This window comes from Pygocentrus nattereri, chromosome 15 (assembly GCF_015220715.1).
Source record: "Pygocentrus nattereri isolate fPygNat1 chromosome 15, fPygNat1.pri, whole genome shotgun sequence".
Lineage (NCBI taxonomy): Eukaryota > Metazoa > Chordata > Actinopteri > Characiformes > Serrasalmidae > Pygocentrus > Pygocentrus nattereri.
Window position 1 is genome coordinate 1341725 of NC_051225.1, and position 17112 is coordinate 1358836.

General features: G+C 44.4%; 1 protein-coding gene across 3 annotated transcripts; it reads right to left on the minus strand.

Moving 5' to 3' along the window:
* Positions 1–303: 303 nt before the first annotated feature.
* mfsd8l1 (major facilitator superfamily domain containing 8-like 1) lies at positions 304–16710 on the minus strand. Of its 3 annotated transcripts, XM_017687860.2 has the most exons (12): positions 16212–16710; positions 12839–13024; positions 12282–12344; positions 11402–11521; positions 10330–10409; positions 8726–9023; positions 7670–7743; positions 6841–7054; positions 5969–6091; positions 4920–5050; positions 3726–3815; positions 304–893 (listed from the first exon to the last, which is right to left on the minus strand). In XM_017687860.2, exons 1-11 carry the CDS (start codon positions 16285–16287, stop codon positions 3741–3743), a joined length of 1440 nt encoding a protein of 479 aa, XP_017543349.1. In that variant the 5' UTR covers positions 16288–16710; the 3' UTR covers positions 304–893; positions 3726–3740. The 3 variants fall into 3 exon arrangements, with proteins under 3 accessions (XP_017543349.1, XP_017543351.1, XP_037401073.1); XM_017687862.2 differs by lacking the exon at positions 5969–6091; XM_037545176.1 differs by lacking the exons at positions 4920–5050; positions 5969–6091.
* Between the last annotated feature and the right edge of the window lie 402 nt (positions 16711–17112).

Here is a 17112-nt window from a genome sequence, read left to right on the forward strand (position 1 = left end):
ACAATGTGTATATTTCATAACCTTTAAAAATAAATAAACAGCTTTAAATGCCAGTTAATAAAAATAATCATGTTATATAATAATCACAAACAGTAGAACTGCAGAACTGAGGTCCAGATTCTTAAACATATATTTAAAAATATATATATTATAGATTTTACTTTATGTAGTAATATATATGAAGTAAAATCTATAATTTATAATATATATATTTAATTAAAATCCACATAAAAAATCTGGAAAAATAATAATAATAATAATAATAATAATAATAATAATAATAATAATAACAACAACAACAGTGAGGTCTTGTTATTTAAATGCTTAGATAATTTTATAAATAATAACTGTTTATACCTGATTCTACAGTAAGCCCATACTTTTACATGCAGTACAGCAGCGCCCTCTAGAGCCGGCACAGTTTACTGTTATTGATGAAACTACACAGATATCATTTTGGTGAAAGGTGTTATCTTTGCATACACACTGCAGCAGTGGCGTTAGTATTTATGGTTAGTATGATCACATTTTAAATAACTTACAGTGCTCAGCAGATATTCCCATTACCCCCTGCACAGCGAATAAAACTGAAAACACCAAAAATAAAGCTAGAAATCAAACCATCATCAGACACCAGCTCAGCTCAGGACGTTTCAGCGTCCACCTCAGACTCCGTTTGTTTAGATCACGTTAATAACAGGAGGCTTGTGTCGTGCTGCAGAGTGGACGGTCCAGCCTGTGAGCTTCGTTCAGCAAAAATCGCTTCTACTAAAATTTCCACATGAAATAAAGCAGAAATGTGCACTCATTTCACAAAACATCAGCTTCTCCAAGTGTGTGAGGCGTTTTTACCGCCGCGCTCTTCATCAGCAGCTCACGGACGACAGCAGAGTCTGAGAACAAACAAAACAAAACAAAACCAGCTTAACTTTGACTCATTTTTACTGATGGAAAGGAAATATATTCAAAACGTGATGATAACCGTGATACAGTGCAGAATAAGACGTGACAGAAGACAGTGAGTTTTGTTTTATTACAACAACCAGTCCAGTCACGATTATTACCTAATCATCAAATCATAATTATTAGAGATGACACAACTGTCTACTGACTGCAATCATTTGTCTAGTTAGATTTACAGAACTGTGCGCTGGGTCGACGCTCAAAAAGTCATGAATAAATAAATAAAAGCAGTAAATGCATCACTGAGATATTAAATGTAATGAGTTTCTGTACTTTAGTATTTTTGGTGTATCTGTACTGAAGTTTCTCCGTTCTGGACTTTTTCCTTTCACTCCACTACATTTCAGAGTCTAATATCCGACTTTTTCCTCCTACATTTTGAGAAATCTGTCGTTCCTTTTGGTTTCTGTGTGTATAAAAACGTAACATGTCAAAACGAAAGAAGCGCAAAGCCAGAGCACCAATCAGGGCCCAGCGGTCACTTTGTTTAGAGCTGGTTTTGACCTGTTGGTCATACCGACCCAGTGCAGCACGCGGTTCAACGTCAGCGCAGCAGCGTAAAACTTTGGGAGAGTCTGTTCAACATAAATGATGAACTAACCTAACTTTGTGTAAATAGAGCTCAATATAGAAATATGTCCACATATGCAGTCGAGACTGACGCGGCTTTTTTCTGAATTTCTACAAACACCATTTCATTTTATAGTAAATGAGTTTGGGCTGGTTTATGTTTATGAACAGACGCCTACAGATCAACATAGTAAAGGAGCTCATCTGTGATCCTGAGTTTAAAGCCAGTTTTTATTCAACTTAAACTTGGAACTAAGTTGTAAATAAATCTGAAACTGAAACTTTGCTTGTGTGTAAAAAGTGATTTCAGAGCCACTCGGTTCTCCCTGATGGAAACTGTTTACCTTCAGTGTTTTGTGCTTCTGATCATTTTAATAGACGTCAGCGTCACTAATTAATGACGTTCTATTAAAAGACTGGTTTACCAAGAGAGACGCTGGAGGACTTTCACCTGAAATGAGGTCATGAAGCCAGTCTGGTTATAAAAATGATAACAGGACATCAGAGCCAGAATTACTCTTTTAGTACTTTTACTTTATACTTAAGTACATTTGAAGGGAAATACTTTAGTACTTTTACTCAAGTGGAGGTCTAAAGGGAGGAACTTCTTTTTACCCCAACCCCTTGTTTTCAGGTGTCACCCCTAGTTCCTGAGCTACAGGGCAGTGGTTGAGATCTTCCCTCTGAAATGAGACCCTCAAATAAAAGAGCATCACTTCATTATCAGCTACCAGCGCCGCTCTGTAGGCGACCCTGCCCGTCTGCAGGGACAGCAGAGGAGGGGAAAGTTCAGCTCCTCACTGCTGGGCTTTAGTTACATTTGGGGATCACACGCCTTCAAAGAGGGGGGCAATTATTTATTATCACCCCCCCTAATTCTTCAGTGACGTGAAGCTGAAGTCAGAGATTCTCCAGATACTTGTTCAAATTTCGACCCCTGGTCGTTTTCCCTGTTGTGTCTCCCCTTATGTGCAGGTACAGGATTGGCCAGATGGGGGCGCACAGAGGTGTAAGTGGTCACCGAGCCACCATCTGACTTCACCTGGAAGAACACCTGTCCAGACCAGCCCAGCACTCCTCTTGGCTTTGCTGCTATACTGTGAGCTGTTGGAGCTTTGAGAGCTTGGGGAAAGTAGGGACAGGTGCCTGTCTCCTGTTTGAGGTAGGGAGTTGGACTCGCCTGTGCGCCATTTATTACTTTTCAGTTCAGTTAAGTTTGAAATCATGAATTGTTCTGTTTGTTATTTTGGCAGACGCCCGTCCCTGAAGCCATCAACTCAGCTTGTCTGAGCTCTTGAAGAAAAACCTGTCACTTTCTGGTCTAAATGGTGTTGGGCGTCTGGTCTGGCAGCAGGTCTGGGGAGAGAGCCCACTCTCATTCTCTGTTACGGCCTGACCCTAGACCGGGTCATGACAACATTGATGGAAAGAGCCTGGCAGATGTTTATCAGTACCGTGTTCCAGATATTTGGTGCATAAAAACAGAACTGGAATATGGAGAAGCAGCACTAGAAGATCTTAAAGCTCGATTTGGAACATCATCTAAATGTTCTAATAGATTCTACAGGAAACATGCAGCCAGTGCAGTGTCGAGTCAAGTCAAGTCGAGTCAGCCCCGATGAGAGTCACCAACGGCGACAGTGATAAGAAAAACTCCCTGAAAGCGAGAGGAAGATACACTGAGAGGAACCCCTCCTCCTCCTCTGGGGACTCCGGGTAGCAAACACTAACAGATTAAGGGTAACAGTGAAGCCGGGCTGCTCTGATATGATCCTGTTCTCTAGTCTGGGTTAAAGTCCTCGCCGCTGCGAAAGTCAGTAATCATCAGCGCATTATTGGTGTGTCGTCAATAAGTCGTCAATATTGACCGACAGTGTCAACCAATACACTGCCTGGGCTCTAATGCTAAAACATGTCTTTATAATCTCAGCAGATGCCTGACCAGGGCAGATCTGACTGCATGTAAACAAACTTATGTTAATTAGCAATTCATTAATCTCTAGTCCTTTTATTTATGATTATTATGGAAACGGTCTAATTACTGAACATGCATGTTTTAATGAGTTTGGAAGTGGTCACTTAAACGTACTACTGTTTATAAAGGTTTTACAGGTCAGGCTTTTACAGGCGACACAGATAAGCTACCCCAGTACAGTATATCCACGTCCACCTGTGTCAGCGGTGGTCAGTACCTGTGTCCATGCATCTCATTCCTCCGAGTCGCCTGCGTGTTCCACCGTGGGGCGCTCCACCAGCCGCTCGTAGGAGAAGGCCATCATAATCTGGGAGAAATTCACAAAACGGCCAGCAGAGGTCAGTGCAGGTTCACAGTCTAAAGACCTGTAATCACATTCCAATGAATTTAAGTGCGCTTTTAATTCTCGTACACACACACACTCATACACACACACACACACACACACACACACACTCACTCACACTCACTCACACTCACTCACACTCACACTCATTTGAGGTCCAAGACTTTGATCTAATTTAGATATACATTATAAACTGTATATATGCAAATGTTTGAACACCCCGGTCTGAGTGAAAACAAGTCAACATCCTCTACAGGGGACAAACAAACATATTTGGAAAAATCTAATCAAATTTATTTGTAGCACTTTTTACAACTGATGCCGTCACAAAGCAGCTTCACAGAATTCCAGTAAAGACAGAGTTTTAACAGGAATGTACAGAAACCCCCCGGTGAGCAAGCCAGGGGCAACAGTGGCCAGGAGAGCCTCCCTCAGAACTGAGGAAGAACCCTTGGGAGGAACCAGGCTCACCAGGGGGGACCCGTCCTCCTCTGGTCAGACTACCTACAGAGTTATTATACTACTAATATTAATAGCAGTAGTATTAGTAGTAGGAATAGCTGGGAGTCTATGAGAACATCAGTGCAGGGTGGGCAGCTAGTCCAGGGCAGGTGGCGGTAGCTGGGGCCTAAAAACATAAAATGTCAGGTTTAGCACAGACCAAATTCTATATTTTTACTTTTTTAATTCTATTTTTTTACTTCTTATTAACTTATTTTTCCAACAAGTTAAATTCAGCATCAAAACCTGCAGACGTGCGTCTCTGCAGAGGGTGTGTTAACCCTTCATTTACACCACACAAAAATCTACAGCATCACCAAACTCAACCGGGGAGCACAAACTGCAGGATGTGCTAAACCAGCTTCTCAGACTGAGCTTTGGAGGCGCGTCTGCAGGTTCTGTGAGGAGCTGAAAGTGAGTCTCCGGGAAAGAACGGAAGCTGGAATGAAGCTGAAGAGGGACTCACTGACTGGACACAGCGGAGAGCAGAGGGAGTTACTGAGGGTTTTTAATGTGAAGGGTCTGTGACTTTTACACAGCGCAGTGTTTCAGTGTTACACTCACAGTCAGCAGTGCCAGCAGAGCCATCATCACCCCGAGCATGACGTACAGGCTAGAGGTCAAACCTCCTGCCCAGAGTGGACCAAGGATGGTGGCCAAGCCGCCGACAGACCGTCGAACGCCGTGACTGAAACCTGGGCGCACACACACGTTTAAGCTTGGTCAACAGAATCAGTGAAAGCGGAATGAGAACGACTGGCTATGAGCACTTCGTCCACCTCCGCTTGTTCTGGCATCACAGCTGCAATATGGAAAAGCACCATAACCAATCAGAGCGCTGTTTACTGTGAGCCGTGAGCATCCTGACCAATCCACATGCATTTCTGAAGGCTAATCTTTACCCAAGTCACCTGAAGTGTTTTTAAAGGGCCACATCATAGAAAACAGAATTTCCCTTGGCTTTTTGAAATAATGTCCACTCCTGGGCAAAAAAACAGGTCACGCTGGAAATGGCAGAACATTAAGCTTTTAATAGTCTTAATAACAAATAGATAAAGCAGCTTAAGGTGGGATATTTTCTTTCCTTTGGTTTGTTTGTGTTGTAGTTTATTGTGTGAATGTTCAGACAGTCTTTTACAGAAAGGAGCGCCAGCGTTGATCCTCTCAGCACCGACGGCTTCACACAGCTGGAAACCACTGCTGACCTGGTTTGGGTTTAATGTGAGACCAAATATTCACTGTAGGCTTTAAATCTGGACCCGAACCAGCCAGAACCTGCAGAAACTACAATATATTTTGGGCTTGAGCTGTTTCTTTGCCCAGGACTGTTGTAGGTAAACACGGTTAAGGATTTAAATGTAGCGTTCACTTCTCATATAGTCCATATATGGAAACTAAACTGTACAAACCGTTTCAAATTCATTGTTTCTGTGATGTCACGAGAACCAACGCATTTACATATCCATACATACAGCACTGTGTGAAGGTCTCAGGCATCTGAGCGAATGTTTAAACAGCTTCCCTCAGCAGGGAGTTTATCACAGTATACATTAGAATAGAGTCACATTCATAATTCAAATAAACAGAAAAACAATAAACAGTTGTTTTTGTACCCTGGGTCTTCTCCGCTGTGATTTTGGAGAAGAGGGACACTTGGGCCACAGCTACAAACGGCAGACCCAAAACCTGGAGGAACACCCCAATGATGAACTCTGCTAATTGCCACGGGAATCCACCTAACGCCGGGAAACAGGGCGACACGGTCAGACAGGGAACGCAGGACTGTGTAGAAGTCACAGACAAACGGTTCAAAATCATTTATCTGGACAGTTTCTGTGTTTTTGCTTGTAAAAGCCCCAAACAGCAGCATCGGGCACTAACCAGAGGCAGCAAGCGGCTAACGCAATGCGTTTCAATGATGAAAAGGCTTCTTAACTAGAGCTGTGACAACTAGTCTGCTGTTTTCTGAATGACTACTCAACCAATAAAATCACAACAAATTAATACAAATAATAGTTTACTGCTCTTCTACTAAAGACGTCCACGCAAATGAACACAAGGGCAACTGTGTCATTAACATTGGAGCACTGCAGTGTATCCACGGAATGATACGGAAGCCCATTTCTGCCGGGTACGGAAAAAGGCTGCACTAAATAGCGTGTAAAACCTGTGCACCACCATCAGAAGTGCATTCATTAGTGTGGCATGTAAAGTTTGGGACGCAGCCAAATCGCTTATCTTCTTATTCTAGTTCGAGAATTCATTAGGTTAAAATTACTACTTATTTTTTGGATTTAGTAGGTCAAAATAATTAACTCACAACTTTAGTTATTATTATTAAGTTAAAGTTATTATTATTTTTATTAAGTTATTACTCTTTAGTCTGGTGGAGTTCCTTTCGGTCAAATATAAACATTTACGAGTTGACGGAGACCCTGAGACACGTGCCCACCCCTCTCACTCCACAGAGACTGAGTAGACTCACCCTGAGGGTTTGCGAGGAAGATGAGGCACCACACGCAGGAGATGTTGCAGAGGATCAAACCGACGGCCAGCACCACCCTCTCGGCCACTCTGCGGCTCAGCCAGCGCACAAGCACGAAGCCCGCGATCACCTCCACTCCACAGACACAGTACATTACGCTGTTCTCCAGCTCTCCGAAGTTAAAGTACTTCTGAGTCAGCGGAGTCACCATCGTCTGATAGACCAGAAACAAGAAATATCAATATATCAATACAAATTTAAAAATGTATAAAATACACAACAGGAAACAGTTTTATTGTGTCCTGAGGTTCTTTGTGTAAAAACGGTCCTGATTGTTTTCTACATGACAATTTTCCAACCTTTCTTTATTCCCTCAGATTTAAACAGGCTGTTTGGTGACTGTCCCTTTAAGTATATGTAAATGAGCTCTGTTTTGATTGGCTTCCCTGTACTGTGCCTCATTTAAACGGCAGTCCAAGCTCAAACACTGCTTATAAACTTCAGCATAAGTGGGCCAGGGCTTTAAAGAGCTGTAGGCTGAATGGGCGGGGCTAAACTGCTATAGGCTGAATGGGCGGGGCTAAACTGCTATAGGCTGAATGGGCAGGACAAAACTTTGGGCGGCTGAGAAGAAGAAGACTAAAAGTACCAACTCCTAAACCTGTTTAACTACATATTTAAGTCTTGCTACACTTCTAACCACGATATTCGGTGTCCTGCTCTCTCTCCTAACCTGAAGAACTTCATTTACCCATGTTTAAAGTGTCCAAATACTTTTGGTGCATCAATGTAGACATATACTGATGGGAAAATGCAGCTTCATGTTCACCTCTAGTGCCGTCTGGTTGAACAGTGTAATGAACTGCGCTGTAAGCAGCACCACCACCTCCTCCCTGAGGAACTCTGCAATTAAGAGAGACAAATATGAAAACAAAGAAATAAACAAGCCAATGACAAATAAAGTTTCCAAAATTACCATTTATTAAAATTTATTATTATTAAAAATGACCTGATATAATTTTTTAGTGTATCTCTTATCTTTAATATATTGTGTGTTATCAGAGCTTTAACTGCCTGTTTCAGTTATTAAGCTGTGCTGGTCCGGCTGCTCCGTCTGACTGACCGGCTGCGCCGCCTGACTTTTCACACTAATTTCACATTAAACAGGCGTCTGCATGGACACCCGCAGAATCCTTTGATCTTCAACTCGAGGTTATAATTACATTGTTTCTAATAAATAAACATAATAATAATAACTCCACATGTTCCTGGTTCTCCTGAGGTCAGAACACCGTACACGGAACAGAACACACGGTAAACGGAACCGTTCTAACCGCAACTCTGACATCACACTTTTACTAAATCTGTGACCTTGGCGATGAACTATGAAGGTCGCTCAGGGTCTTCATGATGCAGTGCCCTGGCCCCTTTTTTGTAAAAGTATGTCAAAATAAAAGTCCTTTGTTTCAGGTAGTGCTGCCTGATATTCGATAAAGTAAGAACTTGTAGACCAAAGTTTTTCAGTGAGTTGAGCGCTTTTAGAATCGCCTTGTTTTGTAACGTGATTTTTGTTTTAAAGTTTTAAAATCAGGCCAAACTATTTTGTTTTGAATTTTATAGTTAAATGACTTTTTTGGCAGTTTACTTGATCAGCACATGTGGTTAGACGGTTGCATCATCTGGCATTTTTACACTTTTGGAGGCAAAAAAAAAAAAAATGTATATTCACTGAAAATTGTTTTACATAAGAGGTATTGCTGAACAATTCATATGTCATGTACCTGTAAACGTAAATCAATTTTTGGTAAAATAGCGGACTTGGACACAAATTTGACGGCATGTCAATGACCCCTAAATAACCGGCATGCAGTGAGGCGTCTCTCACCGCGGCGTACGCTGAAACGTCGGAATGGGCTGGACTGGCCTTGTTCCAGTGGGGGTGAGGGGGGCGGCGAGTTTTGGGGCAAGTTGCCATTAGTAACAGGCTGCACTCTGGGTGGAGGAGTGGAGAGCGTGCCATATGAGCCAGTGAGGTCATGGGGCTGGACCAGTGGACGGCCTTCATCCTCTTCCTCTTCTTCGTCTTCCTCTTTTGCTGGCCCCCTGCTGGGCTGTGATGGGACGTCCCAGAACATCAGCAGGACCACCAGTTGCAGGAGCAGCCACAGCAAGCACATAAAGATCTGAAAAATACATCAGACAAACATAAAATATCAGGAATATTCATGCAGTATTATGATCCGTACGCATACAGCAGCAGGCAAAAATCGGAATTTTAACATTTTCATAATGTTTTAGCTTAAGGAGAACCAGGGGGCACTTGGGGTTAGGTGTCTTGCTCAAGGGCACTTCAGTCACGTACTGCTGGCTCAGGCGTTCGAACTGGTGACCTTCAGGCCACAAGTCTGGTTCTCCAACCTCCAGCCCACGACTGCCCTAAAGGGGAATTCCACTAACTTTTCCACATTTTCTGCATAATTCACTGGTTAAGACGTAAATTCAGTAATTCAGAGTGGTTCTGTGTGAAACGCTCTGTTCTAGATAAACGTACCGAGTCAGAGCTGCTCACAGTGGTGGTGATGGGAACCAGACGTCCCTCTAAAAGCTCCTACAGAAAGTTCCTACATGAACTGGATCTGAATTCACTGCCTGATGACTGAGACGCTGTTTTATGAGAGTTTAGAGAACTTCAACTCCATTCATGGTGGAGGGAGACATGCAGGGCGCTGTGCGGCAAAATAGTCCCCAAAGAAAACTCATTATTCCAGATTTTCCACTGTTTTCCATCATCAACATTCCATATAAGCTCAGAAGACTCGTGTAGGTTCTCTGGAGGTTCTGGATGGTAAATAAAGTGTCTATATCTGTGTTGTAGTCATGGTGATGCCTGGTTCCCATCACCACCACCTGTAAGAGTGTAGGAATTTAATTAAATTAAAATTACTTTCAACAACAAAAAAAAAAGACAATGTAATTTGCTGGTATAGCAGCTGTTACTACTAGTTGATGCTCTAAGGAATGCCTTTTCGTTAAAATGCATAATTTGATCAAATCTAGTTTGACATATAACTTAAATGGAATTAGTTCAATAATTATTAGATTATGATATTAAAAATATTGAATATATAACACTGCAAGTTGTGAAGAGTGTGTATAAATGTGGTTACCATGGAGACGAGCTGTGTTCTGAAAGAGAGGGTGATAAACCGGCATCGGTTCTCCCTGTGTAGCGTGGATGAAGATAACCGGTGAGGTGTGCTGGTGGATGTGGACGTTTCTATGAGTTGTGGCTGAGCAGTTGTGTTAGTATTTCTATGAGGGGCCTAATAAGGACCTTCGGGGCTCCAGTCACTGCTGCACTGAATTTACAAGATTCAGACACGTGCCTCATTTACAGCATTACATGCCCATCAACAGTAAAAATAGAAAATAACAAAAAAAAGGCATCTGGCTTGTCCGTGTATTCACTCAGTGGCGTCTCCGACTTACCCCGGGCGCTGTGTACTTGTTGACCACAAGCGGTCCGAGCTGGAAGTCACAGAGTCTGAGAAAGATGTTAAAGGCAGGACCTGCAGGAGAGAACAAAGACGTACAGCGTCAGTGCTGTACACACATAACCATAATTAAGTAATAGAGCACAGAGGGGGTGTTTTCTCCTGAAATACCATCCCGGTGTGTTGATGTTATTGGTGATAACTCCCTCCTCGAGTGCTCTACTGCTTTAATACAGCAGTTAAATAAATACAGTAAGAAATTAATAAACTGGCCGTGAACGCGGCTTTAATATGTTTTAATGTTCAGCTCCTTCCTCCTAATTAGAGCTCCTTAACGAGCAGCTCGTTGCTACGTCAGAGTAACGAGCTCCGCCCACTCGCCGCTCAGCCGGCAGTTCGTTCTCCGGCTTCTTACACTAAATTCCCAAACTGTCGTCACCACTGAGCAGCTTTTCAGTCGGCAGCTGTGACAGAAGAACAGCTGAACAACCTGGAATCAGCCAGAAATGAACCCAACACCATTCGCCAGACGTGTCTGATCTTCAGAGTCGGACCAAATCAGACTGAGCCGTAAAACTGACCCAATATCAGGTTCAGCTCAGTTTGGTCAGTTTGTCCAGATCAGTATTAATGTTGTTTTGTTCCAGCTGGTCTGTAAAGCTTCTTACAGCCCGTTTAGTCTGGCAATCGGTACGTTTAGCTACATCTGGAACCTTCATTACACTCAACTCAACACAACATAAACACAAATGCAAATCCTTCACCTGAAAAATATATTTGGTAAATATATCTGGAATATATATATATATTTCCATACGGGGTGTCTGAAGTCTGCTTGTTTAGTTTTAGCGCTGGAGCTATGAGGCTATTAAATACCTCGCTGATCAGTCTGGTGCTAACTGGCCTAAATCATCACACACTCGCCTCAAACCACGCGGAGGTGTTCAGGGTCTCTAATAGCCTTGATTCTGTGGTTTCTGTCACTGTATGATCCACTGTTGTCTATAAACATGGACTAAAGCAGAAAGAGTAGAGTCCACACATCATTAACAGTGTACTGTACTGACCGATCAACAGTCCAGCTTGGCGGCAGGCCATGACAACAGCGAATATGGTGGAGCGATCCTCAGGGGCCGTGTTTCTGGTCAGGAAACCGAAGATGGACGAGCCAGCGCCGATCCCAATGCCTGCCACGACAGAACACTGTTACCACAATTACTAAAGTTCCGTAAAACTGAACGTCAATATCCGTTTAATAAACGTATGAAACGACACATACACTGTATTTTAATACTGCTGTTATTAGTGTATAATCTATAGAATATAATAGATTGAAGACCAATTTTATTTAACAGACATTTGGACTCATTTTAATGGTTATTACTCTTAATGTTACGGCAAAACACTGAGAGCGATTACAGGCACTCAATAATCCGATCATAGCCAGATTTCTGCAGTTATCTGATTATTCAAATGGTCGTGTAAACACCGTACTTCAGTCTAGAAATCGGATTAAGAAATCCGATAAAGGAAGCTGGATCAGACGGTGGGCGTCACGGCGCGGAAATGATGATGTAGGTTCATATTTTCAGTTTTACGTTATGTTTACGTCTGTGAGTTTATCGGCCGGTTGTAAAGCAGAAATCCGATTACTGACTGATGTAGACCTGGACTTTCCCCGTGATCTCATTACTCAGGATTGGATCGGATTACTGCCAAAATCAGATTTTCTACAGTTATCGGATTATTGAGTGCGTGTAAACACATTCGCTGTGTGTCGTAATAACCGTGTGAGTCAACCGCGTCATTTACAGTAAAATTCGTAAAAAATTCAGTTTTTTTACAGACCATCACGAAACTGACCAGGTTTTAGCTGTTTTTTGGGTCTATTTTTAGTGTTTAGTAACAAAAGTAAAACAATATGAATTGAATGAACATGAGCCTCACCTGCAACCAAACGACTGCTCAGCAAAAGCCATTTAGAATATCCTAAAAAATACATGAAATTACCTGAAACCGAGAGGAGCAGGGAGAGAATTAGGAACACAGCCGAGAGTTACACAGTAAAAAAGAATATCGTCTTAAACCCAGTCAATAATTCTAATATTTCTCCTGTTGAGACTGTTGCAAGCTTACTGTAAGATTTTTTTACTTATTTCCAACTTATTTTTTGTGATTTCAATAAGTAAAATCTCACTGATCGACTCCTACCAGCACAACACTCACTAACACACCACCACCACGTCAGCGTCACTACAGTGCTGAGAATGACCCAGCCCCCAAATAGTACCTGCTCTGTGACCCCTCATCATCCTGTGGTGGTCCTGACCACTGAAGAACAGGGTGATAAAGTATCAGAGAAACAGATGGACTAGAGTCTGTAACTGAACTACAGAGTGACCCTATACGGTCAGTGGAGCTGATAAAGTGGACATTGAGCCTAGAAACAAGGAGGGGGACGTAATGAAGCGGCTGGCTGGTGTGTAACTCCTCTGCGTATTTACCGACTATTTCGAAGCAGTTGGCGAACAGTATGATCTTTTTGGTGGTGCGCGTCCTGTCGGAGATGAGGCCGAACAGAGGTCCACAGAGCAGGCCGCTGAAGCTGAAGGCGGACAGGCTGAGGCCCAGGAAATACGGCGGGGCTCCCAGAGTCTGCAGATAGCGCCATATAGTGGGCAGAATCACCGCTGAGGAGGAAAGAAGAAGAGTCATCTAATGAGCCATATAACACATCCCAAACAACACCCAGATTTACCCAGGGCCCCCCTTTATGGTCAGCCAAGACGTGTTTGGCGTGCAAAGTTTGTTTCCTTACTTTTGCAGCGGAGCTACAAGGCTAATGTAGCCAATGAGTGGGGATGAGTTGGAATTTTTAAATATTCAAATAGCCATGGAAAACAAATCCAACCAGTAAATTAGAAATTTTGGTCATTAAAATGATCTCTAACATTAGACACACTCATATTTGACAACCATGAAATGTCCCAACTCTGTCCACCACCAGAGGGCAGTGCAGAGCTGTTTAGTCCGGTGAAGTCTGTGTTCAGACTGCAGGCAAATCGGATTCATTCGTTTCTGAGTCGCCTGTCCGCTCCGTTATTTGCAGGAGACCAGATCAGATTTGTGTGTCCAGACATCACTGGTCTACCTGCATGGGCTGCCGTGGTAACAACATAGGTGTCGGTATCTAACGGTAACGTGGATTTCAAATGAGGATGCAGGAGTGATGGAGGAGCATCATTGTGCCCTCCACACCCCTCAGAACTCTCTTCATCATCATCATCAATCTCTGGACCTTATCTTGAATCCCAGCACTTCACCCCTCTGGATTTCACATCGTTGCTGTTTGTCGTGTTGCGAGTGACAAAAAACACACTTTGGAATCTGATTTGAGCGTCCAGAGCGTCCAGAGCGTCCAGACTGAGATGCATCTGTAAACATCTGACTGGAGTCGCATTTCAAACCACCTACAAACGTGGTTTGGATCTGATTTTGTGCTTTTTATTTGCTGTCCAGACTGTCAAAAATCAATCTGGATACAATCCGGATGTGAGAAAAATCGGATTTGGGCTGGGACTCTGCGTGGCGCCGAGCGAGGAGGCGGACGCACACGCTGAGAGTTTTATTTTGGGCAAATCCAGGGTCGCGGTCAGAACAGTCCAGGTTCAAATAGCCGATACGAACAGATCGGGGTGCGGACATGACGAAACCACAGAACAGACCAACGGCACAAACAACATACAATCAAACAAAGACCAACACAGACCAGGCGGTTATAACACAGGGATGACGAGGGACAGGTGGGAAACAGGTGGAACCAATCAGGGGAGGAGCAGCGAAACAAGGGGGCCGAACTCAGAACACAACAAACGCAGGTGGAAGATCAAAGAGTAAACAAAAAGCACATGGAGGAGTGGGAGGAGCCAACCATGACCGCCTGAGCCAGGCCGAAGACTGCGGCAGTCGTCTACAGGCTCCAGCACACCGGGCGAGAAGCTCCCACGCTGTCTGTTTATCTGAAAGGCCCATGTCCGGCATTTTTTATTGGATGTCACTTTTTCTCCTCAGATCCGCTACAGCCACAAGTCATTGATACATGATCAGTCTTATCCCTGTGTTCGTTACTGCGCCTTTAAGACTGATATATGCAGATGATGGTTGAAACACTCTTTATAACTTCATCTTAAATGGGCGGAGCTACACTGCTGTATGCTGAACAGGCACACACACACACACACACACACACACACACACACACACACACACACATTTTCTAAGCCGCTTCTCCCTCAGGGTCACGGGGGGTGCTGGAGCCTATCCCAGCGGTCATCGAGCAGAAGGCAGGATACACCCTGGACAGGTCGCCAGTCCATCACAGGGCAGACAGACAGACACAGACAGTCACTCACACCCAGGGGCAGTTTAGCACGTCCAGTTGGCCTGAATGCATGTCTTTGGACTGTGGGAGGAAACCGGAGAACCCGGAGGAACCCCACGCAGACACGGGGAGAACATGCCCTAGGTTCGACCAGTCGACCAGTCAACCTAGGCAGATATACGTAAATTAACTGGTTTTTAATTAATTTAAAACAGGCTGTTTTTGTAGCTTAGCTTCCATTCTGGACTGGAGAGTGAAAGATGTTTTGGGGAAATTCTTATTTAAAAGAATAAAGCAAGAGAAATTTAATTTTCCCTTTAAAAGCTTCAGACTGGCGGTGCGGTCATTTTAATAACATCTCTTATGTTCCGTCTTCTGTGGAAACCCTGGTCAGCGATGAACACCAGGCATCTGAGTGCGGCCTATGAGAGTAAATGGGGCGGGGCTTATGCCACAGGCACACCCACACTCAACTGACCAGCCTTTGTCCCGTTTCCCTCTCATTGCGTCATGCTGAGCAGAGTGAATGACCAGCGCCGCAGAGGCCAGAACACTTTCAGTGATTGTGTTTGTGAGGAATGTCCCAGCCGTCTGTGGGTTAATTCCTACGCGTCTTCATTTCTGACAGAACTCTGCCGGTAAACTGTTAAAGCTCGTGGCCGGCCGCTGTCCAGTTCAGCCTAATGGTCTGAGGACTGGACTGCAGTCTCACTCTCAGATAAACACGTGATTAAAGTAACTGCAGCGATTTCAGCTTCCTCAGCGTTTCAGATCCCACGGCTTATTGATTTATTCGAATACACCAGCAAACTGACCTCACAGTTAAAACACCCATTTCAGCACCATTTGAGTTTGATGGTTTAGCGTCAACCAGTTCGGTCATACTGACTGACAAGCTTGGTCATACTGGTCAACCAGTTCGGTCATACTGGCTGACAAGCTCAGTCATACTGGTCGACTTGCTTGGTCATACTGGTCAATTAGCTTGGTCATACTGGTCAACCAGTTCGGTCATACTGGCTGACAAGCTCAGTCATACTGGTCGACTCGCTCAGTCATACTGGTCAATTAGCTTGGTCATACTGGTCAACCAGTTCGGTCATACTGGCTGACAAGCTCAGTCATACTGGTTGATTCGCTTGGTCATACTGGTCAATTAGTTTGGTCATACTGGCTGACAAGCTTGGTCATACAGGTCAACCAGTTCGGTCATACTGGCTGACAAGCTCAGTCATACTGGTCGACTCGCTTGGTCATACTGGTCAATTAGCTTGGTCATACTGGTCAACCAGTTTGGTCATACTGGCTGACAAGATCAGTCATACTGGTCGACTCGCTTGGTCATACTGGTCAATTAGCTCGATTGTCTGCTCCAATAGCTTTGGTCAAGCTGATCGCCCAGCTTGCTCACACGTTTAAAGACACCCTGAGCTGCTCCACAAGCTTAGCCAGCTCCGTCCAGACCGCGTCAGAGACGCCGGCCGTGCTGAACTCACCGTATTCAACGCCACTCAGTAAGAAAACGAGCCCGATGGTGGAGAAAGTGAGTTTCCTCCTGCGCTGAGGATCCATTTCACACCGAGCAGTCCATCATGGAGAGGAAGGCCATGCAGGTGAGCAGAACATCTCACACCCCTGCAGCCCTGCTGCCCACGCGGGCGCACAGCAGCTCAGGCCAAACGGAGTGGACAGTGTTTTACTGACTCTGTCCAGCAGCTCCAGCAGCTCCTGCAGCCCGACTGACCGACCGACTGACTGACAGCTCCGCCGCTTCACCGGACAGTGAGACTCACGGACGGAGCAGCTGCTCCTCTCTGGAAAACAAACGTGCTCAAAAAAGGAGAAGGTGAAGGAAAAGAGGAAAATCCAGTGAGGAGCTGCAGATAGTGGGAAGCACTTCCGGTTGCTGATCCATGTGTCTGTCTCTGTCTCTCTCTCTGTCTCTCTCTCTCTCTCTGTCTGTCTCTCTCTCCTCTCTGTCGCTCTCTCTCTCTCTGTCTGTCTCTCTCTCTCTCTCTCTCCTCTCTGTCGCTCTCTCTCTCTCTCTCCCCCCCCTCTCTCTCTCCTCTCTGTCTCTCTCTCTCTCTCTCTCTGTCTGTCTCTCTCTCTCTCCCTCTCTCTCTCTCTCCTCTCTGTCGCTCTCTCTCTCTGTCTGTCTCTCTCTGTCTCTCTCTCTCTCTGTCTGTCTCTCTCTCTCTCTCCCTATCTCTCTCTCTCCTCTCTGTCGCTCTCTCTCTCTCTGTCTGTCTCTCTCTCCCTCTCTCTCTCTCTCTCTCTCTCTCTCTCTCTCCTCTCTGTCGCTCTCTCTCCCTCTCTCCCCCCCTCTCTCTCTCCCTCTCTCCCCCCCTCTCTCTCTCCCTCTCTCTCTATGAGACTCCACCACTGTTTCTCTAAACT